The sequence below is a fragment of the Emys orbicularis genome, chromosome 8 (assembly GCF_028017835.1).
Source record: "Emys orbicularis isolate rEmyOrb1 chromosome 8, rEmyOrb1.hap1, whole genome shotgun sequence".
Lineage (NCBI taxonomy): Eukaryota > Metazoa > Chordata > Testudines > Emydidae > Emys > Emys orbicularis.
In genome coordinates, this window is record NC_088690.1 from 56,107,116 (window position 1) to 56,134,680 (window position 27,565).

Genomic DNA, 27,565 nt, shown 5'->3' on the forward strand with positions numbered 1-27,565 from the left:
TCCTTCCACGTCACTTCACCTGCTCGCAGACTTCACTTCGCCTTTCCTGAGACACAAGAAGATCACAGTCCCCTTTGTGTTGCTCGGGGTTGCTATAGTGATCCCACAAGAGCAGGCTGTGCCTGAGTAGATGCTGACAGGGGCTCAGCTTGTAACCTGAGAGCCAGAGGCGAGAGAGAGAGAGAGAGAGAGAGAGAGAGCTGGCGGGTTGGAGATGCTTTGTATTGTGTTTCTGATTAAAAATGAGTCATTGTTTCTCGGGAGTACAGATTTTCCCCCGCCACCCACTCTCAAAAGCAGAAATCGGACAAAAGAATTTCCAACAGGATTGGCTGCATAAGAGTTACTTAGGCTGTAGCCAAGTTGCTGGAGCTTTAAAAACAACACATAGCTCTTCTGTATCCCCTGATCTCACAATATTTTAGAAAGAAAGCTAAATATAAATATCCCTATTTTAAAGATGGGGAAACTGAGGCATGGAGCTACAGTAATATGCCCAAGGATACAGAGATACAGTAACCGACAAAGCTGGGAACAGAATGCAGGTCACTTGACTCCCAGGTTAATGCTCTCTGCACTGGTCCGTACTGCCTCCCTTCCGGTCAATTTAGTGCTGGTGAAAGGGGCCAAATTCACAGCCTCTGAAGACCTCTGTCAATCTGCTGCCCTGCCTTTCTTGTCTTGTGAGGAAACCTATAGGCCCAGACAGAGCTAGTGTAACCCACACACCTACTGGGTGTGGTGTTCTGTCCCATCAAGTGGCACCAAGACCACTTAGCGGGAGAGAGATAAAATGAGTCTCCTCTACAGCCTTAGCTAACAGCCAGGTGGCTTTTAGCTCATGCAGTAGAGGCTCATGCACTAAGCTCCAGAGGTCCCCAGTTCAATCCTACCTGCCGACAACCGAGGTCTGTCGGCGTTACACTAGTACCTGAGCCAGGAAGAACACAATGCACAGAAAAAGGAGAAGAAACAATTCTTTCCCATGTAGAAAGAAGTTGCATGCGGTTGAGCAAAGCTCTGGAAAGATCCTGTCTGCCCTGCTCTCGATGGGACAGGTGCACTTGAAGCACAGGACGAAGGAGAGGTGGAGTCATGGGACTGTAGTAATTGCATGGCTGAGGGTGTCAGCTTCCGGGGCAGTCAAAAGGCAGTAGTTGGAGCGGGTTCTTTGGGAGAGGGATAATGTGAAAAAAACAGATTTAAAACAGGAGTTTTAGAATTTTAATGTCTGGGGAGAAGCCGTTGCAGGCTGGCTCAGTTCAGCCAAAGCCACACCGACAGGCCTTGTCCCAGGACTGCTGCAAACACACTGCAGCATTTCACCTCCGAGCCTGCTAGAGGGGCTGCACTTCCCCTTTCCACTCCTGGAGGGCAGAGAAGAGGGTGCAACCAGCACCAAGCTGCTGCTAGGAGTTGCCCTGGGAAACGGTGGAGACACTGCAGGCTACCTTTCAAGGGGGATCCTGGCACTGCACTGAGCAGTCCTGATTCCCTAATTCCTCCAGGATGCACTGTCAGTGCTCTGTGACTCAGCCACGAGTTCACTGACAGACTCACTGTGACAAGCACAATCCCCCAGTCACAAACATCCAGCTGACGGGCCCACATGACTTCAGATGAAGATCCCTGGAAAGCAAAGTCTAAAGAAGTGAGGGGCAGCAGTGGGTGAGGATTTAGAGTGACACATCAAGAATGTGTTAAGAAAAATAATTCACCTTGGCCAGCATCTGCTGTACTTCCCCATCTCAGCAGGGTTGTGTCAGCAACTACCAGTGGGGACACTTCCTGATTGGTTTGCGACACTGCTGGCTCCAGGGCCAGAGGAAACACAGAAGTACAAGCAGGAGAAGTGCAGAGTGGCCTCGTGACTGTAAAGAGCAAAGAAGGGCTGAAGCCAGGGGAGGCCGTCTTTACTCCACTGCAGGCCGCTGCTGCACCATGTCTCTGGCTGAGACCATCCGACTGTGGAACGAGGGAGTGTGTGCTACAGACCGCAAGGACTGGACAGCTGCGCTGGATGCTTTCACCTCAGTGCAGAACCCCCCTTCCAAACTCTGCTTTAACATTGGCTGCATCCACCTGATCCTGGGGAATTTGGCTGAGGCAGAGCAGGTGAGTCACTCCTGTTACTGGCCCCTTTTCACAGGCCAGTCTGACTGACATACAACAGGGTACAAGCCCAGACTGCTCTGCCAGACAGGCTGACAGACCTGCTGAAACGTGGAGCGACTAAGGAGTGTAGACTGGCCGATGGGACGACTTGCAGACAAGTAGGTCCAACACCTGGCTTGATCTGTAGCCTGACATGCAGAAGGGCACTCAGCACAAGTCCAAGGGGGTGGCTGGCAAACTGGCCAGACTGGGTGCAGTGCGGGGGGAGCAGGAGGGGAGATTGACACCCCAATGTAGGGGGCCATATGGAGCATCCCCGAGTGGAACACATCAACATGCAGGGATAACGCAACTGGTTAGAAAGACACAGGGAGACAACTACGGTGCATCAGTTCACCCAGTTCATTCCTTCTGCCCTACTGAAATTCAGCTAGTGCATGGGTCCCAGCAAGATCCAGGCAGGAAATGGTTTTCCTGATTCAGAGCAGGGACTTGAACCTAGCTCTCCAGTTCCCAGCGAGTGCCCTAACCACCCGGCTATTGGCTATACTGGAGAGCTGTGGGGGGTCCAGAAATTCCACCGTGGACCTAAGAGGCCTTTCCCGACAATTTCCTGACCACCTCTGGTCTCCACTTGGGGCATCAGAAACACTGGTCAGGAGAAATACAGCAGGCATATAACAGAGGGACAGGCAGCGGGGGAGGAGGCAACCCCTCCCTTGTCTTGCTTCTCTCCATGTTCCCCTTTCTTATTCACTCCTCATTTAGCCCCTTCCCTGGTGGCTCTGCCCTCATGCCTCACCCCAGCCCAGGGCGAGTGTCTCTCCACAGCATGTTCCGTTGCTCTGCATCGCTCTAGGACTCCTCCCTGATCCCTAGCCTCGCACTCAATGGCCGGGTCTCCCTCTGCCGCTCTCTGCCAGTCTGTCTGTACCGTGTATGAACCACCTTCTGCTCTCTGCAGGCGTTTGCCAGGAGCATTAACCGTGACAAGCACTTAGCCGTGGCCTATTTCCAGCGCGGGACAGTGTTTTACAGGAGAGAGAAGTAAGTGTTGGGCGCACTCTCCAGAATCGGGGGGTTCATGCTGCCTCTAGGCAGAGCCATTTCCTGGTTCCCAACTGGCTGAGAACAGTCATTTGGCAAGTCAATCCTGTTGTGATGCCAAAGGTGAGTAACTGGGGCTGGGGTACACCTCCCAAGCTAAACATTTTCTCTTGCTTAGAGGCAGAGGACTAGTGGGTTGAGAACAGGTATGGGAGCCTGGGGAATACCCCAGTGTCTTTAAAGACCCCCCCCAAAAAGACAAAGACAATGGGGGAGAGACACAACTAAAACCTTCAGGGCGTGGCCTGTCTCTCACATTGTGCAGCGCCTAGGGCAATGACAATACTATTAACACTGATTGTGGCTTTGAAAATAGCGTGGATGGAGGTGAGAGGCACAGACCTCAGAGTGCTAGGGCTGGCAAACTGCGATGGGCCAGGAGGAGGGGGACGCACTCGCGCCAAGAGATTCTGACATCTGAGACCCTTGAGGCAGCCATATCTCATGTGAATGACTCCAAACAGCCCCAGGACTTGGGTAATGGTAAAAGGCCATTAGTATTCTGCCGGCTGGCGGGGTCATCTTAGGGCAACTCAGGGCTAGAGCAGGACTCTGTGGGCTTGAAGGTTGACAGGCAGCCAGACTAGCACAGAGCCGTGCCCTGATGGATTATCACCTTTCTTTGCTCGACAGCTACGAATTGGCCATTGAGGATTTTAAAGAGGTGTTGGCCCTGCTGCGAGGGAACCTGCTGATAGACTACAAGATCCTGGGGCTGCCATTCAGGCTGTTTGCTTGTGAGGTGAGGCGCGTGCAGGGGCTGGGAGTGTTTGAGACAAGCGAGGGCAGCTGGGAAGCCCATGGGAGGTGAAGGAATGGGGTTGCTAACCCAGCGCCACTCAGCCAGTGGGTGCAACAGAGAAGTGGGTCACCAGGGGACACGCAGTCAGCACAGCGGCTGAGAAAGCAGCAAAATCCCAGAGCTGGTAGGACCCCTAGCACATGCACCTGTCTCACAAGCCCCACCTCACCCAGCAACACCAGTTCCACCCCCATGACCAAACTCCCACAATCCTTTGTGCATGATATTGTGGTTCCTAGGTTAAAAAAAAGACTGAGATCACCTCGTGATAACCAGTGAGGGCTGGCTTAGGGCCACACTCCTTCCCGGGGACTCAGCTCTGGGGTGAGAAGCTGAGGATCTGTCTGCAGCCTGGGCTCTTCTCTGTCAGTCAGTCAGGGATGAGCCCCACCTCTACCACCACCGTGGTGGGAGACCGGGGCAGCACTGCTTTCCCTGACACATCATCCTCTCTACCCTGATTATTAGGGCCCTACCAAATTCATGCCTGTGAAAAATGCATCATGGACTGTGAAATCTGATCTCCCCTGTGAAATCTGGCTATTGTAGGGAAGACCAGAGTTGACAGAGTTGGGCGGCTGGAGAGTGGCGGCTGCTGGCCAAGAGCCCAGCTCTGAAGGCAGAGCCGCCGCCAGCAGCAGAGCAGAAGTGAGGGTGGCATGGTATGGTATTGCCTCTCTTACTTCTGTGCTGCTGCTGGCAGTGGCACTGCCTTCAGAGGTGGGTGCCTGACCAACAGCTTCCCTCCAGCTGCTCAGCTCGGAAGGCAGCAGCACAGAAGTAGGACTGGTAAGGGGGTCACAGTATTGCAATAGCCTTCTGACCACCCCACCCCCCATGGCTCGGTTTTGGGTTGGGACCCCCCCATGGTTACAATACTGTGAAATTTCAGATTTAAATACATATCTGAAACCGTGAAATTTATGATTTTTAAAATCCTGTGATTGTGAAATTGACCAAAATGGACCGTGAATTTGGTAGGGCCCTACTGATTATCATCTGGCAATTAGGCAGTGTGGAGACACCACCCCTGGAGGAAAGGGGCGTCTTCCCTAGACTCCCTTGGGATTCAAATCCCATGAGGATTCAAAGCAGGAGTTCACAGCTGGGCAGGTTCTGCCTCACAGAGCTGGACAAAGTCAGGATTTGGCCTGCAGAGCGTAGGGACATAGGGGGTTGATTACTGAAGACTGTTCACTAGGACCGGTAACTTTAGAGATGTAAAACTAGCTTCTCTTTGTATCCAAATCCCCCTGAAAAGGGAGATGAGTTGGCCCTGGTGAGGGCAAGTCACATGGCCCTTGGGTAAAGAGCGTGATCATTGTTAGGAAGGTTATAAGCAGGAAGCAGAATCGTTACAAAGAGAAGCAAGTCCTCTCCTCCCCCCTCAAACACACCACCTCATTGCCTTCAGAGAGGCTTTCTGGATCCTCCTTTGGGATGCAAGGACAAGCAAACCCCTCAGCAGCGTCCTCAGGCAGCGGGTGCCATATGCAGTAACGTGGGCCATCGCAGGTCTGCATTCTCCCCTCTGGCGTAGGCCACTGCTCTGCAGTGGGAGTGGGTCAGTGGAGATCGCCCATTCTCTGCTCCCTGTCGACCTTGCAGGTGTTGTATAACATAGCCCTGCTCTATGCTAAGCTGGAGGACTGGAGAAAAGCTGAAGAGCATCTGACGCTGGCGATAAGCATGAAGACTGAGCCCCGGCACAACAAGATTGACAGGGCGATGGAAGCCATCTTGGTAAAGAATAACTCTAGGGATTGCTCAGTGGGTCTTTTCCTATCTAGGCTCACACTGAAAAGCTAGGGACCCGTAGGGATGAGAGAGGCTCTGAATTCCAGGAAGGCGAGAAACTGTCCTTGATCAGAGACTTTACAAGAGCAGCAGAAAAAGCTGAGAAATATTGCAGGAAATGTGGGTTTCAGGGTAGACGGTGGGATTTGCAGGTGAGTGGGCTTGTGAGGGGATGGTTGGGCCAAGTGGGCTTTTTTTGTGGGGAGTGGGGGTTGAAGCAAGGGGGTGGTCGGGCTGAGTGGGGAGGGGCTGGGTCATGGGGCGGTTGTATTGAGTGGGGTTGCAGGGAGGGGGCAGTTGCGGGTAGGGGGCGGTTGGATCGAGGGGGGGTTGTGGGGCGGGGGACACTTGGATTGAGTGGGGGTTGTGGGGAAGGAGAGGCTGGATTGAGTGGGGTTATGGGCCGGGGGACAGTTGGATTGAGTGGGGGTTGCGGGCAGGGGGTGGCTGGATTGAGTGGGGGTTGCGGGCAGGGGGTGGTTGGATTGAGCGGGGGCTGTGGGGCGGGGGCTGGCTGGATTGAGCGGGGGCTGTGGGGCGGGGGATGGCTGGATTGAGCGGGGGCTGTGGGGCGGGGGATGGCTGGATTGAGCGGGGTTGCGGGCAGGGGGCGGTTGGATTGAACAGGGCCTGTGGTGGGGGCGGCTGGATTGAGTGGGGGTTGTGTGGAGGGAGTGGTTGGGCAGGGGCTGTGGAGAGGGGGTGACTGGATTGAGTGGGGGTTGTGGGGAGGGGCGTTTGGCTTGAGTGGGGGTTGTGGGGAGGGAGTGGTTGGATTGAGGAGGTGCTGTGGTGGGGGCGGCTGGATTGAGTGGGGGTTGTGGGGAGGTAGTGGTTGGATTGAGCAGGGGCTGTGGGGAGGGGGCAGCTGGATTGAGTGGGGTTGTGGGGCAGGGGACAGTTGGATTGAGCGGGGATTGTGGGGAGGGGGTGGCTGGATTGAGTGAGGTTGGGGGAGCTGGCGTCGACACAAATGGGGCAATTGGGTTGAGTTTACATGGAGAGAGTTAAACAGAAAGACAGAAGACAGGCAATGCTGGAGCAAGCTGTGTTCTCCCCACGTATCCCTGAAAAGCACTGTGATTTCTGTGTGCTGCAGAAGCATAGACTCTTTGAGCCGGTGGCGATTCCTCCAGGGAAGCTGTTTAGGCCAAATGAAAAGCAAGTGGCTCAGCTGGAGAAGAAGGATTACCTGGGAAAAGCTACGGTAGGAAATTCATCCAAGGGGGAGGAATGAACATGCTGTTTTCTCAAGTTGGGCTGTGGGTCAGAGGAGCCAACTCGCTGGCCTCTGCCTAGGGATCACTACTTCTTTATTATTGGCTGAGTCTTGGCAGCACAGAGGAGAACAGGGAATTGCAGATGTCCCTGCCCTGAGGGACTCAGCCACTTGTAGGGGGAGGGAAATCAGTAGAAATCCATTTTAAAATTTGGAAGCTGCATGAATAAAACAAGAAAACTGGCCTGTGTGCGACCATGTTTTCAGGCCCCCTTCAGTGCGTGAGAGCCAAACACTGCGGCACTGACCTAGCCCGTGAGAACCGGGAAGTGAATGGCCAATTCGTTCCCTTGCCACTGCCTGAGCCAGAAAATAAACCAGCAGCAGCTGAGGTGCAAAGCAGATCAGCCAACCAACAGCCTGTCAGCTCCAGTGCTCCCAGGGGCTGTCAGTAATGCACGTAAGGGCGTCTGGTTTCGAAGGCCAGGATTTTCAAAATAGCCTAAGGGAGTTAAGGACCAAAATCACACTGAAAGGGAGCTGGGAACCTAGCTGTCTCCAGCTGCTTTGAGAAGCTCAGGCTACAAATATAGCTGAATTTTAAGCCACCAGTGTCCCTTTCAGTGCTCCAGGGGCAAGGCTCAGGCCTGAGAGCTCACTCCCGGGAGAGGGCAGGCTCAGGTGCCCTGCAGCGCAGTTAAAAGTGTTTAGCCTGAAGACACGGCTGCTCTTGAACCAGGGCTGGGTGTTAGAACCACTAGAGGAACAGCGGCCCCCATGGCGGTTGGGTCAGGAATACATGGGAATTGGAGCAGTTAGCAGGGATTTTCCAAAGCCGGAGAGTCAGGGCCGTGGGAAGGTTAGATTACAGTGAGTAGCAAGCAAAAGCGTGGGAGCAAGGGGGCAGGAGAGGGAGTGGGAGCTGGGGAAAGCCAGAGAAGAACCAAGTAACGACCTTTCCCCTCTTTGTCTGCAGGTCGTGGCGTCTGTCGTCGACAAGGATAGTTTTTCAGGGTTTGCTCCGCTTCAGCTGCAGGTGAGGCAGCATTGGGTGCGTCGTAACGTGCTTAGCACAATACAGCAAGTGCTGCCAATGAGAGAACGTGTGCACGTGTCTGCACTGCAATCACAGATGACACAGCAGCTAGATTTGACCTCGTTAGCTCGAACAGCAGCAGCAGTGATGGCACAGGCGGCAGCCCGGGCTAGCTGCTCCAGCCCACACCCAGCGTCCTGGGTGGCACTGTAGAACCCGTGCTGCTGTGGCGTCACTTCCACTGTGATGCAAGCTAACTAGAGCAGTGCTCGTTTGGTTCTGTCCACGCATGCGGCAGTCACACCTGATTGTAGCATCCACACACCCTGCGTGTGAAGTTGATTTTCAACAACTTGCAGGAAATCCAACAAGACCCGGATGGTTCAGCTGTTATTTTCCCTCCTTCTCTCTCCCTCCTGCCAGCCTCAGTTTCCTGACAAACACACCTCCCCACTAGGCCTTCAGCTGTCATTTGCTGCTTCTCAGGCCATTCCACCTGTTCAGACTCGTGAGCCACCAGAAGGCTTTCATTAAAGTTCCTTGAAAGATTATCAAGGAAGTGAGGTAACCACAGGGCCAGCAGGTGTATGTTCTCTTGTGAACTGAAACAGCTCCACTGCAAGAATAAGTGGGCCGTTCCCACTATTGCAAGAGGCTGATAGCACGTTTCCCTACCGTTCAGTAGTATGACCATATTTAATGTAGCAGAGCTCTTGGAAGCGGTGGTAAAATTGGCTAAGGATCCAAAATGATTTGGTTTAAGACTAGAGGAGATTGTGTAGTGCTGCAGAAGGGCCTAGCAAAGCTAAGCATCACGATGGCAGCTGAAATTCATGAGCAGGTGAGTGCATGGTGCTGCATATTGGAACAAACAATGAAGTGGCTGAATGGGCTCTGGGTTAAATTGTGCCCTCTTAGGGTCTCTCTAAGCTGCAGTTAGACCCCTGTGGCTGGCCCGTGCCAGCTGACTCGGGCTCACGGGGCTTGGGCTAAGGGGCTGTTTAATTGCAGTATAGATGTTTGGGCTCAGCTGGAGCAGGGCTCTAGAACCATGCAAGGTGGGAGGGTCCCAGAGCTCAGGCTGCAGCCTGAGCGTCTACACTGCAATTAAACAGCCTCTTAGCCCAGGCCAGCTGGCACAGGCCAGCCGCAGGTGTCTAATTGCAGTGTAGACAGACCCTTAGGGGAATGAGCCAAAGTGACATTATGAACATCTCCTGAGCTGGCTGCCCAAATCACAGCAATGGTCCTGGGGGCAAATAAAGGGTTGGGCTGCACTGAGAAGGGAACAGAGATCGTGCCATTGCCAGTATTAAACTGCTGGTCTATATTAGGAGAAAGGAAACATCCCGAGAAGGGCAAGAGATGTGTTAGGAGCCTGGAGGGATTCCTTTTGCAGAGAGATGAAACCAGCAGGATTATTTAGGTTCTGTTTGTTTGTTTACAGACGCCTGGCCCTCCACCCAGACCAAAGACGCCAGAAATCCTCCGGTGAGTTAAACAAAGTCTAGGGGAGTTAAGCAAAGTTGGGGGTGGGTAGGGGGGTGGGAGGCATCAGTTTATGCAAGGTGCTGCACAAGGCTCAGATGACTGGTCCTATATAAAAGCAGAATAGTAGTAATGTGTGTAGCACCTGTCCCAGTATCGAGGCTCTGTGCAGTTACAGCTCCCAGACTGGCCATGTCACACGCACACTCGCTCTATATTGGATACTGGATTTCCTCCAGTTCTGGTGCTGGTTGCATTCAGAACGATGCCACCCCTAACAGGAGTCGGTAACTTACAGCTGTAATGCCAGATAGGTTCAGCTCCCTATCTACTGTCCCGTGTGCTTTGGGGATGCAGTCTGAGTGAGCGATGGAAGGAGTGAGGAGACTGCGTGTGGGGGGAGGATGAGAGATGGCATCAGACACTAGCCCCATTGCAACAGCACAAATATCACATTTCTGTTTGCCTAACCTAGCAACTTCCATCCTAATTTAGTGGCAATCATATGCAGTTCTGCCTTCAGAGGGGCTCAACCTATGATTCCCTGAAGTGCCATGGAAAACCACATGCTCTTTACCAGAGCGCTGCGGCCAGCTGCTCTTTACTCTGTATAACTGAGCTCCCCCAGCCTCGTGCTTTACGTACCAACTGTGCTGAAGCAGCAGAGGGGTTTCCTGTTCTCCTAACCTGAGCTATCCCCAGGCAGCGTGAAGACACGCTGCAGAAGAGCACAGGACGCTGACAGGCCCTCAGTTGTCTCCAGGAGTCCTACAGTGCGTTTTGCTCTGATACTAGAGAGGCAGGATTGCTCTCGCCTTCCTCGTCTCTCCTTAGCCACAGTGCTTGTATTCCCACCTTGAGAAAACACTGCAGCTCCCTCAGGTGAAAGGCCACACATTGAAAACTGCCATAGATAAAAGGCTTAAAGTGACAAGGGGCTTAAGCAGGGAAACAGGAGCCTGGCTGTATTCAGAGAAAGGGCTTGTGGGGTGGCCATATTTATTCCTTCACCGACTCCAGTTCCCAGGCACTCCCTCTGCAGATCAAACGCTCAGTTTCATTACTGCCCTCAAACGGCGCCCGGGCTCCCAGAGTCAAGGATTCCTGCTGCCTCTCATATCAGCGCCTGGAGGACACTGTGCAATCAGCTCTTAGTTTGCTTATGGGAGGCAGCGTGGGGCATTAAACCGGGAGCCAGAAATCCTGGGCTCTCTTCCCAGCCCTGCCACTGACCCCCTGAATGACCTTTGGCAAGTCACTTTGCCACTCTGTGCCTTAGTTTCCCCATCTATAAAATGGAGCCAGGTAATGATACTTATTACTTACCTGCTTTGTAAAGTGCTTGGAGGTATATGGGGATGATGTACTTGGTGCTTCGATACCACGGTGAGGGGTGCATCGGACCAAAATCCTGCTCTCTGTTCTCCCACTGCAGAGCTAATGGAGTAAAATGAGCAGATAGGGTGAGGGAGGACGATGTTCTTCTGACATAGTGATTGTGACAGCCTCAGCCACTAGAAACAGAGGGAGGAGGGGAGAGGCCCAGGAGAACAAAAGATCCAAGACAAAGCTAAGGAAGGCAGCAGCACTCTTCCCAGCTGACCCAGCCATTGCTTCCCCATCTAGGGCCCTGGAAGGGGAGCCTCACCGTGTGCTGTTCGAGTTCACGCCCGAGACCGCAGAGGAGCTGCAAGTCCTGCCGGGAAACATTGTCTTTGTCCTGACGAAGGGGAAGGACAACTGGGCCACCGTTATGTTCAACGGGAAGGTACTTAGAGCCCATTCCACACACGGGCTTTGCCAGGCCAGTGCTGGCACTTGCTAAGGGCCTGCTCCTGCTCCATTGAAGGCAATGCCAAAGCCCCCACTGACCTCTATGGGGCATTGCCAGGCCCCAGTTGCTGGGTGGGTTTGCTGGGTTGCTTTGTATGTCATTGCTTTTCTGCTGGGGCCTGGTACCTGACCCATGTGCTTTAGGGTCCTCGCTGCAGCCTGCAAAGTGCTGCAAACACAGACATGTTTCTAGGCTTGGTAGGATCCTTCCCTGCTACAGCTCCCTGAGGGAGCTGTTTCCTGGCATCCTCTAATTCCATCAGCCAGCATCTGAACACAGACTGCCTTGCTCACCCGCCCCAGCCCCACCTCAAGCTGTCTGGCCCCTGCAGGGCATTTCCACCCACCTTCTCACTGTGGGATCCATAACTTGTTCCTTGCATCCCCGCTAGCTGCTCCCTCGGCCCTGCATTTCTACAGCGCACCCCATGCACTTTAACAGTACCCATCACGCCACCCCTGGGAGGTCCCTGTTTTACAGGTGGGGAAGCGGAAGCCACAAAATGACTTGCCCACGGTGAAGCAGCAAGCGAGTGGCAGAGCCAGGAAGAGGATGCCAGGCTCTCACCTCCAAGGCCTGACCACACTTCCTTCCTGTACAGCTGGTCTCATTCAGCACCTCCCCCCATCAATTGTTAGTGACCTTCAAAAGGCCATCCAAGCCCCGCCTTGCCCTCAGATGCATCCCTCACCCCGAAGTGCAAGAGCCCTGAGGTTGCACCTGCAGCCAGATCCCTCACATGAAAGCAGTCTCGGGCACTAGCCCCAAGCTGTGTCAGCCCACGCTAGCTCCGTGACACAGAAGTGCGAGCTGTCTGAGAAAGGCCACCAAGAGCAGGTTGGTTGCTATCTGATCAGATACCATGCAGGGGGGGCATGCTCCCTGTTCTTAGATGATCCTCCTCCTGGGACAGTAGGTTCAGCTCTAGGCTGCTCAGACACCTCGCTGAACTGGAAGAGGCCACAAGAAACAAATCTAAACTCTGCAGCAGCTGCCCTTCCAGGCTACAGGTTTAGAGGAGACCCCCAGACTGATGGGCATGGTTGAGTTGCTCCTTCCCAGCCTGTGGTTCTACCCATATGTTAATGCGTAATGCTATCGCAGTCTCCTCCTAACCACTCCTGCTTTTGTCTGTGTCTCTCCCCTCCCCACAGAAAGGGATTGTCCCCTGTAACTACCTTGAGGCCGTGGAGCTCCAGAACCAGCCGCAGGTCCGGGTAAGCCAGGCTGGCACACTAGCAGCCCCTTTGGAATAGATATTTCCCAGCAGAGTGGCGTCTCACACCAGGAGAATGATGCTGCAGCTCACCAGAGCCTACAGCGCTGTGACTGTTACTGTATGCAGGGGCAGCTGCCTGCAGCACCCCCCAGCGCCCACTGCCTCATGCTCTCCAGCCCTGCATGCTCACTAGGGTTGCATGAATTGCTCCTGGAGCACCAAGGACTCCCCCAAATCAGGATGACCAAGGCACCCCACCTTCATGAATGTCCATATACCTCGGTAGATGCGGATCCCATGGTCCATAGCGTGGTAGCCAGGGATTGCCTGCGCTGCTGGGAAACCGAGTGTTTCATCACCCTGCTCTCCATCAGGACCTGAATGGATTGAGGGCAGGTCCACACTGGGGCGGGGGATCGATCTAGGAAACGCAACTTCAGCTACGAGAATAGCGTAGCTGAAGTCGACGTTTCCTAGATCGAACTAAATTTACTTACTGCGGGTCCACGCGGCGCAGGCAAGCTCCCCCGTCGACAGCGCTTCCTCCTCTCGGCGAGCAGGAGTTCCGCAGTCGACGGGGGAGCGCTTCTGGGATCGATCTATCGCGTCCAGATGAGATGCGATAAATCGATCCCAGAAGATCGATCTCTACCCGCCGAATTGGGCGGGTAGTGTGGACCAGCCCTGAGAGACGTAGAGGGTCTGCCAGGCAGTTCCCTCCATACACACACTGTCCCCTAGGGGTACCACCCAGCACTGCAGCACTATCACACATGGTGGGGAGCTGAGCTAGGGCTACCCAAACCACCCCTCCAAGATCCCTGTGGCCAGTGAGTCCCAGCAGGGATGCGAGGCCCAGATCCTACCACCCAAGATCCCAAAGCAGCAGCTCTGCCCGGTGTACTAAAAGGGAATCTCACACGCAGGACAGCAGGGCCCCAGCTCCCCAGTGCTGCCCCCGGCTGATAGTAACACTAACTATAGTCACATCCTTCACAGGAGGAAACCCCTGCTGAGTTGGACATCCCTGCCCCACCCAGTTCCACCGCTCCGGAAAAGCCCAGGTCTCCAGCACCAGGTCAGTGACCGTCGCACCTGGGGATCACTGAGACAGCAGTAGCTGGTGGGAACAGGCACTCGGTGTTAGTTTCACCCTATCTGATGGTGTGCCCCCTCTTTCCTGCAGCCCCCAGTATACCCTTGCTCTGCTGTATCTGCACTGGGGGAATTCGTCCCAGCCAGCTGCAGCTCTTGTGTGGCCCTTATTTGCTGTTGGAGCAGTAGAGAGAGGCCAGAGCAGGGGACAGTCATTTGTAGTGTTATATGGCATAGCGCTGGTGATGGACTAGAAGAACAGAGGGTTGGATTGTCACAAGCCTTCAGGTCACTTAGAAGCACTTTGAAAGTGTGCTCCTAAATCACGTGGACACTTAAGAACCTCCCACCCTAAATCCTGTCTCACTGGTGGGGAACAGTACAAAGTCAGGGTCCAGAGCTGGCACAGCATCTGGGTACAAGCGGGGCGTGTTTGGGAGGAAGATGCTCGTGGTTTGCAGGCTGCCCACTGTGGACACTCACTGCCTTTGAGGGGTTAGTTGGGACTGTTAGGCCCAATCTTGCTGCTTTAGCTTTAAATGTGGGCTTCTCTCCCAGGGCTCTGAACCCTGCTCCAAATTATTTGGCCCCTGCTTGGGCTTTCAGAGACTCCCACTGCTTGTTCAGTGCAGCTGGGACAGGGGGCACGAGGGCCGTGTTTGAAAAGCTGCTTGAACCTTCAATTCCATCTCGTATGGACAGTCAGGCTGATTTTACTCCCTCAGAAGAAAAGATCCTCAGTGTGCCTGGCTAAGGGCTGTCTGGACTGTGGTGAATGCTGCACCCCCAGTGTGCGCGCACACAGACACCGTTACTGAGAACAATTGGTGATGTGGTAGTGCCGAGCAGCGCTTACTGAGATCAGGGGCCCATTGTGCGAGGTGCTGTACAGACAGTCCCGAACTCCCTACTTATCATTTCAATAGACAAGTCAGACAAAGGCGTTGCTGTTGTCCCCATCCTGCAGAGCGGGAACTGAGGCACAGAGTAAATTAAGTATCTTGTCCAAGCTTGCAGAGCTGAGAACTAAACCCACTTCACTCACCTCCCAGTGCAGGGAAATCAGCACAAGACCATCCCATAGCAGGCTGCTGCCTGCCTTTCCTGGGGCTGTCTGGGACTGTACACTCTGTCACTGTATGTTGCGCCATTTAAGATGGACCTGGGTTTGCAGCAGCAGTGGCTGACTTCACTGCAAGCTGCTGGAGTCCCCAGTTCCACACTATTCTCCAGCATTTGCCTGATAGGAGAAGGAGGGGGCTCCAATTGCTGAATGAAGGTGTGAAACTGTCCCATTCGCCAAGCCCAAAGACAGCGTCCTCTGACCCCAGAGTGGAAAGCAGCTGTGTGCTGTAAGGCGTCAGCTGCTAGCAGCCCTGTTGGACCTGGACCAGAAGCACTCAGCTGTGCTAAGACACAGTGGTTAACACTTTTTAAAGCTGGCCAGGCTGGTGGAGGGTGAGGCTGAGAGGAGAAGAGGATGAGTGAGCGTGTTCATTCCAAACCCTTTGAACCATCTCGTGGGGAGCGTTGTGTCTGAATGACCAGATTTGAGACATTGTTGGCACCCTAGAAGATCCTAATCTGGGGTTCTAATGTTGGAATGGCTTTTCTATTAGACCAGCGGTTCTCAAACTGTGGGTCAGGACCCCAAAGTGGATCGTGACCCATTTAAATGGGGTCGCCAGGGGTGGTGTTAGTCTTGCTGGGGCCCAGGACTGAAGCCAAAGCCTGAGCTCCACGCCACCACCCAGGGCTGAAGTTGAAGCCCGAGCCCCATTGCGCCCAGGGCCGAAGCCAAAGCCCAAGGGCTTCAGCCCTGGGTGACGGGGCTCAGGTTACAGGTCCTCCCCACCTGAGGTTCAGGGCTCGGGCGGGCTCAGGCTTTGGTCCCCCTTCTGGAGTCATGTAGTAATTTTGTTGTCAGAAGGGGGTCGTGATGCAATGAAGTTTGAGAACCCCTGTATTAGACAGCAAAAAACTGCTTACCATCTTTGGCCTCATTTGATGCAATTTTGGATGGCTGCCTGCAGTTGGATGATCAGGATCAGGATCAAATGTAAATGTGTTGATAAATGCAAAGTAATGCCTATTGGAAAACATAATCCCAATTATACAGGCAAAAAAGCGAATAGAATGTTGGGAATCATTAAGCAGGGGACAGATAAGACAGAAAATATCATATTGCCTCTATATAAATCCATGGTATGCCCACATCTTGAATATTGAGTGCAGTTGTAGTCGCCCCATCTCAAAAAAGATATATTGGAATTGGAAAAGGTTCAGAAAAGGGCAACAAAAATTATTAGGGGCATAGAACAGCTTCCATATAAGGAGAGACTAATAAGACTGGGACTTTTCAGCTTGAAAAGAGACGGCTAAGGGGAGATATGATTGAGGTCTATAAAATCATGATGGGTGTAGAGAAAGTAAATAAGGAAGTATTATTTATTCCTTCTCATAACACAAGAACTAAGGGTCACCAAATGAAATGAATAGGCAGCAGTTTTAAAACAAACAAAAGGAAGTATTTCTTCACACAACGTACAGTCAACATATGGAACTCCTTGCCAGAGGATGTTGCGAAGGCCAAGACTATAACAGGGTTCAAAAAAGAATTTGATAAATTCATGGAGGATAGGTCCATCAATGGCTATTAGCCAGGACGGGCAGGGATCGTGTCCCTAGCCTCTGTTGCCAGAAGCTGGGAATGGGCAACAGGGATTGGATCACTTGATGGATTACCTGTTCTGTTCATTCACTCTGAAGCACCTGGCATTGGCCACTGTCGGAAGACAGAATACTGGGTTAGATGGACTTTTGGTCTGATACAGTATGGCTGTTCTTATGTTCAGTGGACTCTGCAGTGGGACTTTTTTTTACATTGCCTCATGGTCTTAGCAGAGGTCTTCAGGGAACCTGAAGATGTGTTCTCCACTCAAAGTGCAGCGGCTGTCAAAAAAGCTAACAGTGTTAGGAACCATTAGGAAAGGGATAGATAATAAGACAGAACATATAATAATGCCCCTATATAAATCCATAGTATGCCCACACCTTGAATACCGTGTGGAGTTCTGATCACCCTATCTCAAAAAAATGTTCGAATTGGAAAAGGTACAAAGAAGGGCAACAAAAAAAATTAGGGGTATGGAACAGCTTCCATATGAGGAGAGATTAAAGAAGACTGGGACTATTCATCTGAGAAAAGAGATGACTAAGAGGGTATATGATCGAGGTCTATAAAATCAAGAATGGTGTGGAGAAAATGAACAGGGAAGTGTTATTTACCCCTTCATATAACACAAGAACCGGGGTCACCCAATGAAATTAACAGGCAGCAGGTTTACAACAAACATAAGGAAGTACCGCATCACACAGCACACAGTCAACCTGTGGAACTCTTTGCCCAGGGATGTTGTGAAATCCAAAAATATAACTGGGTTCAAAAGAGAATTAGCTAAGTTCATTGAAGTTAGGTCCATCAATAGCTATTAGCCAAGATGATCAGGGAAGCAACCCCATGCTCTGGGTGTCCCTAAACATCTGACTGGCAGAAGCTGGGAGTGGACAACAGGGGATGGATCACTTGATAATTGCCTGTTTTGTTAATTCCTTCTGAAGCATCCGGCACTGGGCACTGGCAGAAGACAGGACACCGGGCTAGATGGACCATTGGTCTGACCCAATATGGCCAGGTTTATGTTCTAAATCTTTTAACCCTGTTCATATATCCAGCATAACTTTAATTTCCCCCTGCCCTCTAAAGAAGCTGCAACTCCTGAAGTGGCATAAGCTTTTTAGTCTCCGAAGGTTAACATGAGCTGGAAACAAACACCTAAGCTTACTTCTAAACTAAGTGGTCATTAGCCACTGCCTGCAAGATCCTGGCTATTGACAGCCAATCCCCCATAAAGCATTGACAATGAACAGTCACCAATCCCCTAGTCTGAACTGGATCGTGGGCAGTGCTGTGCTGGTGAATGAAGCATTGCATGGCCCCAGAACAGGCAGAACCAAGGAGCAGCAGGGTAGGCAGAGGCTCTGGAACGAGGCTTCCATCCTGAGCCGGAGAACCACCTCTACCATATCACTCCTTGCCCTCTGCTCAGACTGTCAGCAGAGGGGCCATTTTGCACTGGGTTGGATGGTGGCTTGGGGCAGGTGGAAACAGCTGCATCTGAACTTGCTTTAGAGCCAGACACAGCTGTCTGTGAACATAATCAGGTGTCGGACAGGGACACGACACTGGCAGCTGGCTGTCTTGTTTGGAACAGAGCAATCACTTTCAAAGGCCACGGCCAAACAAAGCCACCTTCAGAAAGGAGGGAACTAAAGAAATGGACGAAAGTTTTTTTTTTTTTTAAATGAAAAAAGACCAAGAATGGCACTCTTTCAGAATGAGAGTTAGTTTGAGCATTTATCAGTTTTTCCAACAATTTGTTAAATTTTTCATAAAAACCTAAAAATGTCTGGAGTGTTTAAAAATTCCCAGAAAAAAAGACTTCCTTTCTTCCAGTCATCTGTACTTCAGAGACACTAGCAGAGTAACAGTCAGCAATGCTAGCAGAGCTGACAGCCACACCAATTAGCCCTTTGTGGGTCAGAAGGCTCAGGGAACCTTCACATCCAGCAGGCTCTGTAGCCCAGCAAAATCCTTAAAACCGAGCATAAATCTCGCAGTGGGACCATATTGAATACCCTGGTGCGCTGGCCATTCTGTAATGCCTTCCAGTGTCAAAGCATTAACAAACCAGGGGGCAAATCCTCAGCTGGCATAAACTGTCATAGCTGCATTGACTTCAATTGCACCAGCTGAGGATCTGCTCCCATGAGTTTAACCTTTCCCCTGTGAGTTAAGAGTTATCTGCAGTGTACAGAGAAGGAAACAGATGCACAGAGAGATCAGTTGAAAAGTGTTGAGCACCTGGAGTTATGGGAACTCCCCAGTGACTTGCCCCAGGTCACACAACAAGGCAGGGCCAGAGTTGGGAACAAAAGCCAGGAGGTTTGACTCCCAGTCCACACATTAACAGATCTTCACAGATCCAAAACCCTGAGCTGAGACTGTAAGTGGTATGAGAGACGAGAGTTGCATACATGTTTGTACATCATGATCATTAGTTTATCAGTCTAAACACAGGGAGTCTAACTTCCCTTCCATTCTAAAAATCCAGACCTCTGCCACTTGCGCTAACTTGGCTACCATTAGTGCTGGAACTTACAGTGTCTTGTCAAGTCCTCAGCCTCTCGGAGAGACCATTATAAACTGAACCCTGAGCAAGTCTGACAAATTTCATCCACTGTTACAGTGTGAACCAACCTCCTCTGCTAGGTGCACTATCCAGTGGTTAAGGAGCTCACTCAGCCACACGAATAGCCACACAGTGCAGATTATGTTACGTTACCCAGCAATTTGTGCTTTTATGTTTTAAAAAAATACTGTCTCTATGCCCTATGGTTGCAAAAATAACCTTTAAAATGTGAAATCAAGTGTAGATGATGCAGTGTTATTGGCCTGAGTCATAGAAATTTGGGTTGCTTCCATTCATCTCAATGAGGTGCTAACGGCAAAACCTAATGACACTTTAATGATTTCACTCATTTTAGCAGCAACAAGCTAATGTGCTTATCTGTCACTGTTTGATGCAATGAGAGATGTGGGGTGAGGGGGCTGCCATGAATCTGAGCGTATATTTGCATGGAGAGTGACAATAGTTATCTGCTTAGAGTTCATTCACCTACTTTTTCCTCTGCTCTCCATTCAGCTCACGGTCCTGGTACTTCTGGAAAAGAGCAGCAAGAAGCTGCAAAGGTAATGGATGTCCCTGTGTGCTTGTGGAGAGGAACCACTGAAGTGGGAATACATACTGTCCATATACACAAGCATTTATTGTACCTTGGGGTGAATGTTTGCGCTTTTGCAAGTGCTGCAAAACCAGCAACTGCTGTAAAACCAGCAACATTTTTGAGCTTGTCACCTTCTAGACTAATAGCCTCTCTGAAAAGTAATAGCCAGGCTGCGGGTCAGCTGGACAGCAGGATCTAAGACTGTCAATGCATCCAAGCATATCCTTTGACTTTTTACTGTGCTGGTAAGTTAATGATTGGGGTAGCTTTTGGAGAGGTATCCTCTGTCCTCTCCCTGCACAGCCAGGGCAATGCAAGTCTCTCTCACACCAGCTGCACTAGCGTGCCCTGACTGGCCAGAGTGAATTGCTTTCAGAGTGGTCAAGAGTGGCTTGGCTTCCCTCCTAGAATTGCCACCGTGTTTGCCAATAAGCCTTAGTTGTGATGGTGGCTTTTGTGACATAGACACTTACCTGCTGGAAAAGCTATTAAGACTCCCTGCTGGCAGATTGCTGGTGACCTGGGTCAGAATGGAACCAGTGGCTTAGAGACGAAAGGTTTCCGTTTCCATGCCAGCCCCCTGATTTTTGCAGGCCTCATTCCTCGTCTTTTAATGAGTCATAACTACCTGTATTTATACAATAAGGCTTCTGTGGTGCAGATTGCAACGTTCAATTCCACTTTTCCCCTGCAGGATGGAGGATCAGCTACCTCAAGCCCATATGTTCTCAAGGTGCATTACAAGTACACAGTAGCAATACCAGTCCAGCTTGGAATCAACTACAGCGAACTCCTGGACACGGTGTGCAAGAAACTGGAGCTCACACCAGAGCATACAAAACTGAGGTGAGCTATTGCCCTGTCTCAGCATCATCCTCATCTTCAGGGAGCTTCTGGTCTCACGCTAATTTTCCTGTATGGCACAGGTACCGGCCTGCAGAGAGTGAGGAGCTGGTAACTCTGAGCGAGGACAGCATGAAGACAGTATGGAGTCACGCTAAGGACTATTGCCTGACACTGTGGTGCGACGTCACAGAGGTCAGTAACCCTGGGTTCTAATGCTCACTGACTGTGGACAGCTTCTGGCACCAGCATTCCTAGCTTATCAGCAGGGACTCCTGCTGGCTGAATTTGGGAGAGAAATACAGTATTTGAGAATATTTCAAATATGATATTTGAAAGTCATTCAGTCTGAGGGACAGTAATAGAGAGAATGTGGTAAATCCAGAGCTGAGGGCCAAACTCAAAGGTGCTATGTAAAGTGGTGTAAAACTCCCCATGGCCCTCAAATATGCAGCCTGGGTGTGGGGGTCATTATGCAATGAAGTTTGAGAACCTGTGTGTTTGAGGTAGCACCCATTGGTGTAACTTACACCCCGGGACCCAGAAGCTGTCTGCTAAAGTAGATGCAGTCTGGTACATTCCTGTCTCCTGGCCAGTTACGCTGGCATGGACTCTCTTGGAATCAGTGGGGCATTCAGAGGTGGTGTGAGTGTGTGGGGGTGGAGAGGGGGGCTGTGTGCATGACAGGGCATTACGTGGGTGAGAGACCACTTAAATCGGAATGACTCTGAGCCAGGGTAGTGTGCACTGGGGCAGGGAGTTAGAAGTTGTATCAGCTTGTGCTCACCTCTAAATTTGGGCCCAATTTATTCAGATTTGGGCTCCTGTATGACAAGCCCACGCCCATCCCTCCCCAGCTACCAGGAACTGGAAGGCAGGGCCAGAGGTGCAGGGGGGCATCTCGAAGAAGCCAGCCCCTCAAAACGAGCGATCAGCCCCTTTCTCCACCGTACCTACCCTGCAATTCCCGTCATTCACAGGCTGGAACACCCCACCCCAGGCCACTGCTGTGCCTGGGTCTCAAATGCAAAGGGGACCATCACACTTGGCGCAGCACAGGCCTTCTCTCAAGGACTGGATAGCCCATTAAGCGGGAAGAGGTTGTGTGAAAGTCTAGGAACAAAAGGCTTGCTGGGGTGAGAGCCTGCAAAGTGCGCTGGGGGCCAGGTGGCAGCTCCCTGGAACAAGCCCCCCAGCAATCCCACTCCCAGCAGTGGCTAAGTGCAGAGGCTGGTTTGAATTTTTAAAGACAGCGCCTCCAGAGAATGCCAGAGCCCTTGCGGGAGGCTGTAACTTTAAACTTCTCTGGTGGTGGGGGCCCTTCCGAGCCCTCTTCCACTTGCCTCCCCAAGAACTCAGTTCCACTCCAGATTTCATCCCATCCCTAGAATGGTGGAGCAGGTACCTGTGCTGAGCAAGGCGAGCAGCAAGGCCCAAGCAAGAGAACTTCATTCTCCTTTGGTTTTGCACAGACCTTTCTTTGACCTTGTGTACAACCCCAGTCCTCTAGTGAAATGAGTCGAGCTACTGAGGCACCCAGCCCTGTATGCCCTGCATCTGTTGGTGACCTAGGTAACCGTCAAACACAAAGGCAGGCACAACCTAGCTCTGATGAGGAGTGCAAGGGTGGAGAGAAGCCTGGCTTTGAACCCAGGCATCTCAGTGGTGATCGAATGTCCTGCAAAGGACAGCCTGGCCTCCTGCTGCACTCAGCCAGCTGCTGGAGCTGCAGGAACAGCTCTGAGAGGCATTTTACCCCCTGAGCACGCACACTGCAGAGCGTCAGAGGGGGACAGAAGCAATGCCCATCCGTGTTTCCCCATAAGCCATTCCTGTCACATCAGTGCAGACTTGCGGAGGCGGGGGGCAGTTAACACTTCAGGGGCTTTGGCAATGGCTGCTTTCCCCAGGGAGGTTGGGTGGGTTTGACCCCTATGCATGGGTAGATTCCCTGGTGGGCCAGCTGTTGATTTCTTGCTCCTGCCTTGGAGACAAACTCAGCCCCCTCGACCCAGCTGTACCAGGCGAGGATCAGTGAGTGCAGGCCATGCCCACCACTTCACTGGCTATTTGAGTCCTGGGCTGATCTCACAGCAGGAGCCTGGGAGCCAGGCTTCTGGCTACAAGTGAACCTAGAAGGGCCCAAGTCCCACTCCTAGTATCTTACACTTCTGTGATGCCGTTCACACAAAGACCTCAGCATGCTTCACAAAGCATTAGAGTGCACACTCTATTCCCCTCCCCCCGCCTTCGGGCCACAGCGCCCCCCGTAGGTACAGTAGATAAGATATAGGATAATTACATTGCCCACGAACTACCAAATGGGTCTGTCTGGATAGAGGAAGACATACACAGTTCATCTGACACACAAGTAAACTTACAGGGTAAGAGCATTGCTAGCTCCTCCTGTGAAATTCAGTCAGTAGCTTTTCTTACATAGACATGCACATTAAAGGAAACACCAAGCGGCATCTCAACAGGCTGTTTCCTGTATTAGGGAGACAAAGATTTACCCAGAGGGGAAGATGGCCAAGCTAAGGAGGGTACCCAGAAGACACCACCACAACAGCTGGAAGCAAACCATGTGGTAGCTCGATACAGTTATGAAGCCATCCAGCCCGAGGACCTGGAGTTCCAGGCAGGAGATGTGATACTCATTTTATCCAAAGGTAGGTTTATGCTGCTGGGACCTGGACTGGGCCCCCCAGTTCTGGTAGGAGCACTGGCCTGATTGCAGAGGTGCTGAGCACCTTCAGCAGCTCCCATTGAGTTCAGTGGGTGTCCTGGATATCCAGCTCCTCCAAAAAACCATGACAAAAAATCCTTGCAAGTTAATTCAGCCAGCTGTTATCTAACAGTAGCTCTTCAGCAAGTCACCTTTCTGCTGGGCATAGATGAGTCAGTTGAGAACTTCTCCGGCTGCTTCCCCAATCTGTTTGTTCTCACCCTGCATTTTGTGCTTTGTCAGCTCAGCCACATATTGGGTCAAGCAGGCGAGACCAGTAGAACTCCCCTATTTCCAGCTGCTTCCGCACCCCTGGTTGAGGCACAGGCTTCTCTACTTTACAACCTGCAGAGAGTAATCCCTTTGCTGCAAAAGCCAGCATTGCGTGCGACACTTTACCATCGCTGGTCTTTGCAGTAATACAAGCTTGCTGAAAGAAGCTTGGTTAGAGGCTGTTGGGTGTGGTCTTAGGGCTGTGGGGATAATGCTCAAATCCTGCAGGTTGAAAGTGTGGGAGAAGATAAGAAAGATGCCTTCCTTCCTTCCCACCTCCAAGAGATGGGCATTTTTAATCTGAAACCTGCAAGATGAGTCCCTGGTTCCCCTTTACTCTAGAGATCCCCCATTTAGGCCTTGTCTATACAGAGAAAAAAATTGCACCAGTAACTACATCAATTTGTTTACACTGTTGCAAATTTTCTTACCATACACAAGGCCTTAGGATCAAACCTGCTAAGGCAGGGGTAGGCAACCGATGGCACGTGTGCCGAAGGCGGCACGCGAGATGATTTTCAGTGACACTCACACTGCCCGGGTCCTGGCCACTGATCCGGGGGACTCTGCATTTTAATTTAATTTTAAATGAAGCTTCTTAAACATTTTAAAAACCTTATTTACTTTACATACAACAATAGTTTCGTTATATATTATAGACTTATAGAAAGAGACCTTCTAAAAACGTTAAAATGTGTTACTGGCACACGAAACCTTAAATTAGAGTGAATAAATGAAGAGTCGGCACACCGCTTCTGAAAGGTTGCCGACCCCTGTGCTAAGGTAAGGGCAGCTTCTGTCCCATGTGCTGCACAGGAAGTGAGCAGGATTTTCAGCCAATTGACTAACCCAATGAAGCAGCAGGCTAAGGAGGGTTTAGGGTCTATACATGGTTTCTAGTTCTCTCTAGTCCAGCTTTGGCTTTAGTCCAGTCGTCCCCAGCAAAAGTTCAGCCCACACACCGATCCTCCAGTTCTACCCTCATTTCCAGGTTTAACAGTATTGGATGTTACCAGGCCTCCCTTTCCAATCCACCTCAGAGCAGCCCTGTCCCACACCTATTAAATACTGCCACACCGGTTTTTGCCCTTTTCTTTTTTAAACACACTACACGTCCAAGCTCAGCCGACTTCACGTGGCCTTGAGTTCTATCCTGCTTGAGACATGCTAGTTTGTTAATCACTTTCTCAACATCTGTTTTCCTTTTTGAAAGAAAGGAAAAAACCAGGGTGGCCATTTCAGCCCCTGCTATCACCCCCCACCTTTGGAACAAAGCCACTCAATTATTTCCCCAGGCCCTCTCCTAATCAGTTTCCTTTTTCGCTGCACTGTTCTCTGGCAGTGATTGGTTTAGGATAGAATTTTGTATGAACCTTTGATCCTTCCCAATACCAGTCCATGGTGTTTCCAGGACAGTTCAAGCTTTATGGGGTGTGAGGATGTGCAGTGGGCCTTGCTGGCAGCGATACTTTGGCCTTGACTGTTTCAGTCTGTGCATGAAGCACAGAGGGAGGACAAGGCTGGTATGCTCCAGTGCAGTTATGAATAGACTACAGCAGGCACAGATAAGGATAAGAACTAGGCTCAGCCCTCTGTCCTGAACCGGTGTGCCCACTCCCTTGCCTCAAGAGCTCAGGTTGGAAGAGGGGCGGATTTGGCAGAGAATGAGCATGGCAGGAGAGATGGGTTTTAGTGAATCCCTCAGTATACAAGACCTGTAGCTATATATGACCTTTAGATCTTATGCCTGCTCTAAGGCAGGAATAATTTGGTGGCAGTACAGAGGTTCTGTCATTAATGAAGGGTCTTGTCTTCCTACACTCCCTCCTTATCCCACTCAGGTTCTTTTGCCTTGCTTTTATATACCCCAGATGGCACCTGCACTGCACAGGATAAAGCCCTCTAATGCCCTGTGATCCTGCTGCTTCTCTTCACTGAGCTAAGAGTCCTTGCCTGGGAAAGCTGGCTCTTCCTTCCATTCATTTTTTGGAAATTCAAACACTCCATTCATTGCATCATCGCCCCAGCTGCTGTTCTCATCGTGACACTTGCTGATTTTCGTTCATCTCTATTGCTCTGGTTTGTACTCTCTGAGGTGACCAGTGACAGCTTGCAGCTCTAAGGGTGCCAGGCTCTGGTCACACCATATTTGGCTTTGCCCCTTAAGTTTGTTCCATCGTCTTTTATACAGGGCCACCATCCCCCCAGAACTCGGTCTGTAGGAACTTAGGGCAGTTTGGTGCCTAAATCCCACTGACAGTTTGGCACTTAGCGGGCTTTTGTGCCTTTGAAAAGCTTCCCCTTATTGTCCTTTGTGCCTCGGCCTGGTACTGGCTGCAACTTTACACTGAAGATCAGTTTTTTCCTCAGAAAGGGAGAGAGTCAGAGACTTCACTATTGCTATTGATTTTACCTGGAAGACGTTCAGGGTTTCATACTAGTGCCCATCACCATAGTATCCAAGATAATACTTCTGTGTCCACCTACTTTTATAATCTCCCCTTCCACATTTCCAGTCAGTTGTCAGGTCCCAGGAATTAATTTTTTTCCTTTAAAAAAATAGAAAGCAAGATTGCTTTCTTTCCTATCTGCCTAAGGCCTTACTGCTCTATTTACTCCTTCTATAAGCTTGTTTCCCGTGGTTTCAGAAATACCTGCGGTCTCTCCCAGTTCTGCAGCTTATTCTTTGTTGCCACCTCCGACTTGCACCTTCGCAGCTGTCCATCCTGTCTGTCCACTGGCTCCTTCAGTTCCTCCTTCTTTAACCACGTCTTTGTCTGACTTTCAGCACATCTATTTACCCATTTGAGGAGCTTAACGGTGCTCTTAGGCACTGTTCGGTTCGTGGGGTGTGACATTGTTTATAAACTTATCCACAGCGAAAAAAGCGTCTCCTTTTAATTTTATCTTCTAGTGAATGAAGAGTGGTTGGAAGGCCAGTGCAAGGGGAAGGTGGGCATTTTCCCCCGAGCTTTTGTTCAAAAAAGTGATGCCGAAAACCCTGAAATCTAATTCCACAGAAGCCTGAGGACCCCAGGACGTGCAACAGTAGCGTTTAACAGGTCTCCTCTCATTAACCACTGTATACAGAAATGTTACCCTCGTGTGTAAGAAAAGCCTTAATTTTCTTTGTTTCACCTTTTGGTTTGCCCCAGCTCTTATTTAAACATGTCCCAGTTAGCACCTTGTTTATGAACCATCTCCCAGCACGGAGACCAGCTACTCAGGCCTGCCTGAACAGTTGTGCTTTTAGACCACTTGAGAAGCAGCAGCTCTCCCCACATCTATTCTGCCTCTGGCAAGAATCAGGAAACTGCTTCTCAAAGAGGGCAGTACTGTTCTATTTATGGCACTGCCAGCAAGAATGGAAAAGGAGCTGGCAGTCAGGAGAGAAGGATGACAGGTTAATCCTGCCACATCATTAGTCACCTGTCAGCCTCCACAACCCTACTTCTCCCTTTCCCCCTTCTAACATGACTGTCTTTTTTCTGCTCCATCATTCAATAAAATGGCTCTTCTTTCAGTGCTTCACCTTCACTGACTAGCAGCCGGGATTTCTCAAAACCCTTAGGAAGGCACCTCTTCTCATATCAGAGTTACTATCCCTTCTGGTAGCACAGGAGCTATGGATAAAGTTACTGTCAAGTCTCTGCACTGACATTTACACTATTGGGTGTCCTACACTTTTTATGAGACGATTTCCCCATTCTAAGTACTAACATGTATGTTCTGGAAAGTCCCCACACTCCTACCAGTAGAAATATTGATATTTGTTTTCAAGTGAATTTATTGTTCTTGAAAGATGTCTGAAAACAGAAACATTAAAGCTACCACATCACTACAGTGCTGGCTTGCCTACACTGCCCCACTAATGTGCCTCAAACCTGACAAAGGTACTAGCCTCAGACAAGGCATTTCAGTTTCCAAAGCTCATTTAAGAATTGGCCCCACATTGTTACTATGACAAGAACAGTACTATCAAGGATGGCGTCGACACCTGTGCCACTAGGACTTGAACTGAGACCAAACATCCATCAGGTAGTAAGGACATGGTCAATGCCATCCTGATGTGTATATGGACAAATGGCCTGTGGACAAAAAGCTCCACATCTATCAATCCCCTACCATCCCAAACTTTATTGATTCATACCACCTTCAAAGGACA

The 27,565-nt window shown here is 50.9% G+C and overlaps 1 protein-coding gene across 3 annotated transcripts; it reads left to right on the top strand.

The window, feature by feature from the left end:
• Nucleotides 1–1,941: 1,941 nt before the first annotated feature.
• On the top strand, nt 1,942–26,959 carry NCF2 (neutrophil cytosolic factor 2). Of its 3 annotated transcripts, XM_065409403.1 has the most exons (15): nt 1,942–2,115; nt 3,080–3,162; nt 3,856–3,964; nt 5,633–5,767; nt 6,921–7,028; nt 8,017–8,076; nt 9,524–9,567; nt 11,191–11,332; nt 12,553–12,609; nt 13,602–13,699; nt 18,031–18,059; nt 20,267–20,405; nt 20,486–20,597; nt 22,900–23,071; nt 26,315–26,959. In XM_065409403.1, the coding sequence occupies exons 1-15, from the start codon at nt 1,942–1,944 to the stop codon at nt 26,410–26,412; spliced, it is 1,560 nt and encodes a 519-aa protein (XP_065265475.1). In that variant the 3' UTR covers nt 26,413–26,959. The 3 variants fall into 3 exon arrangements, with proteins under 3 accessions (XP_065265475.1, XP_065265476.1, XP_065265477.1); XM_065409404.1 differs by lacking the exon at nt 6,921–7,028; XM_065409405.1 differs by lacking the exon at nt 5,633–5,767.
• The last annotated feature ends 606 nt before the right edge of the window (nt 26,960–27,565 follow it).

Excerpts from the sequence above, each read along its gene's own strand:
- NCF2 (XM_065409403.1), top strand. The coding sequence starts at position 1,942 with ATGTCTCTGGCTGAGACCATCCGACTGTGGAACGAGGGAGTGTGTGCT. Across the intron at positions 5,768-6,920 it reads GGGCGATGGAAGCCATCTTG|AAGCATAGACTCTTTGAGCC; the intron begins GTAAAGAATAAC and ends TGTGTGCTGCAG. Across the intron at positions 7,029-8,016 it reads ATTACCTGGGAAAAGCTACG|GTCGTGGCGTCTGTCGTCGA; the intron begins GTAGGAAATTCA and ends CTTTGTCTGCAG.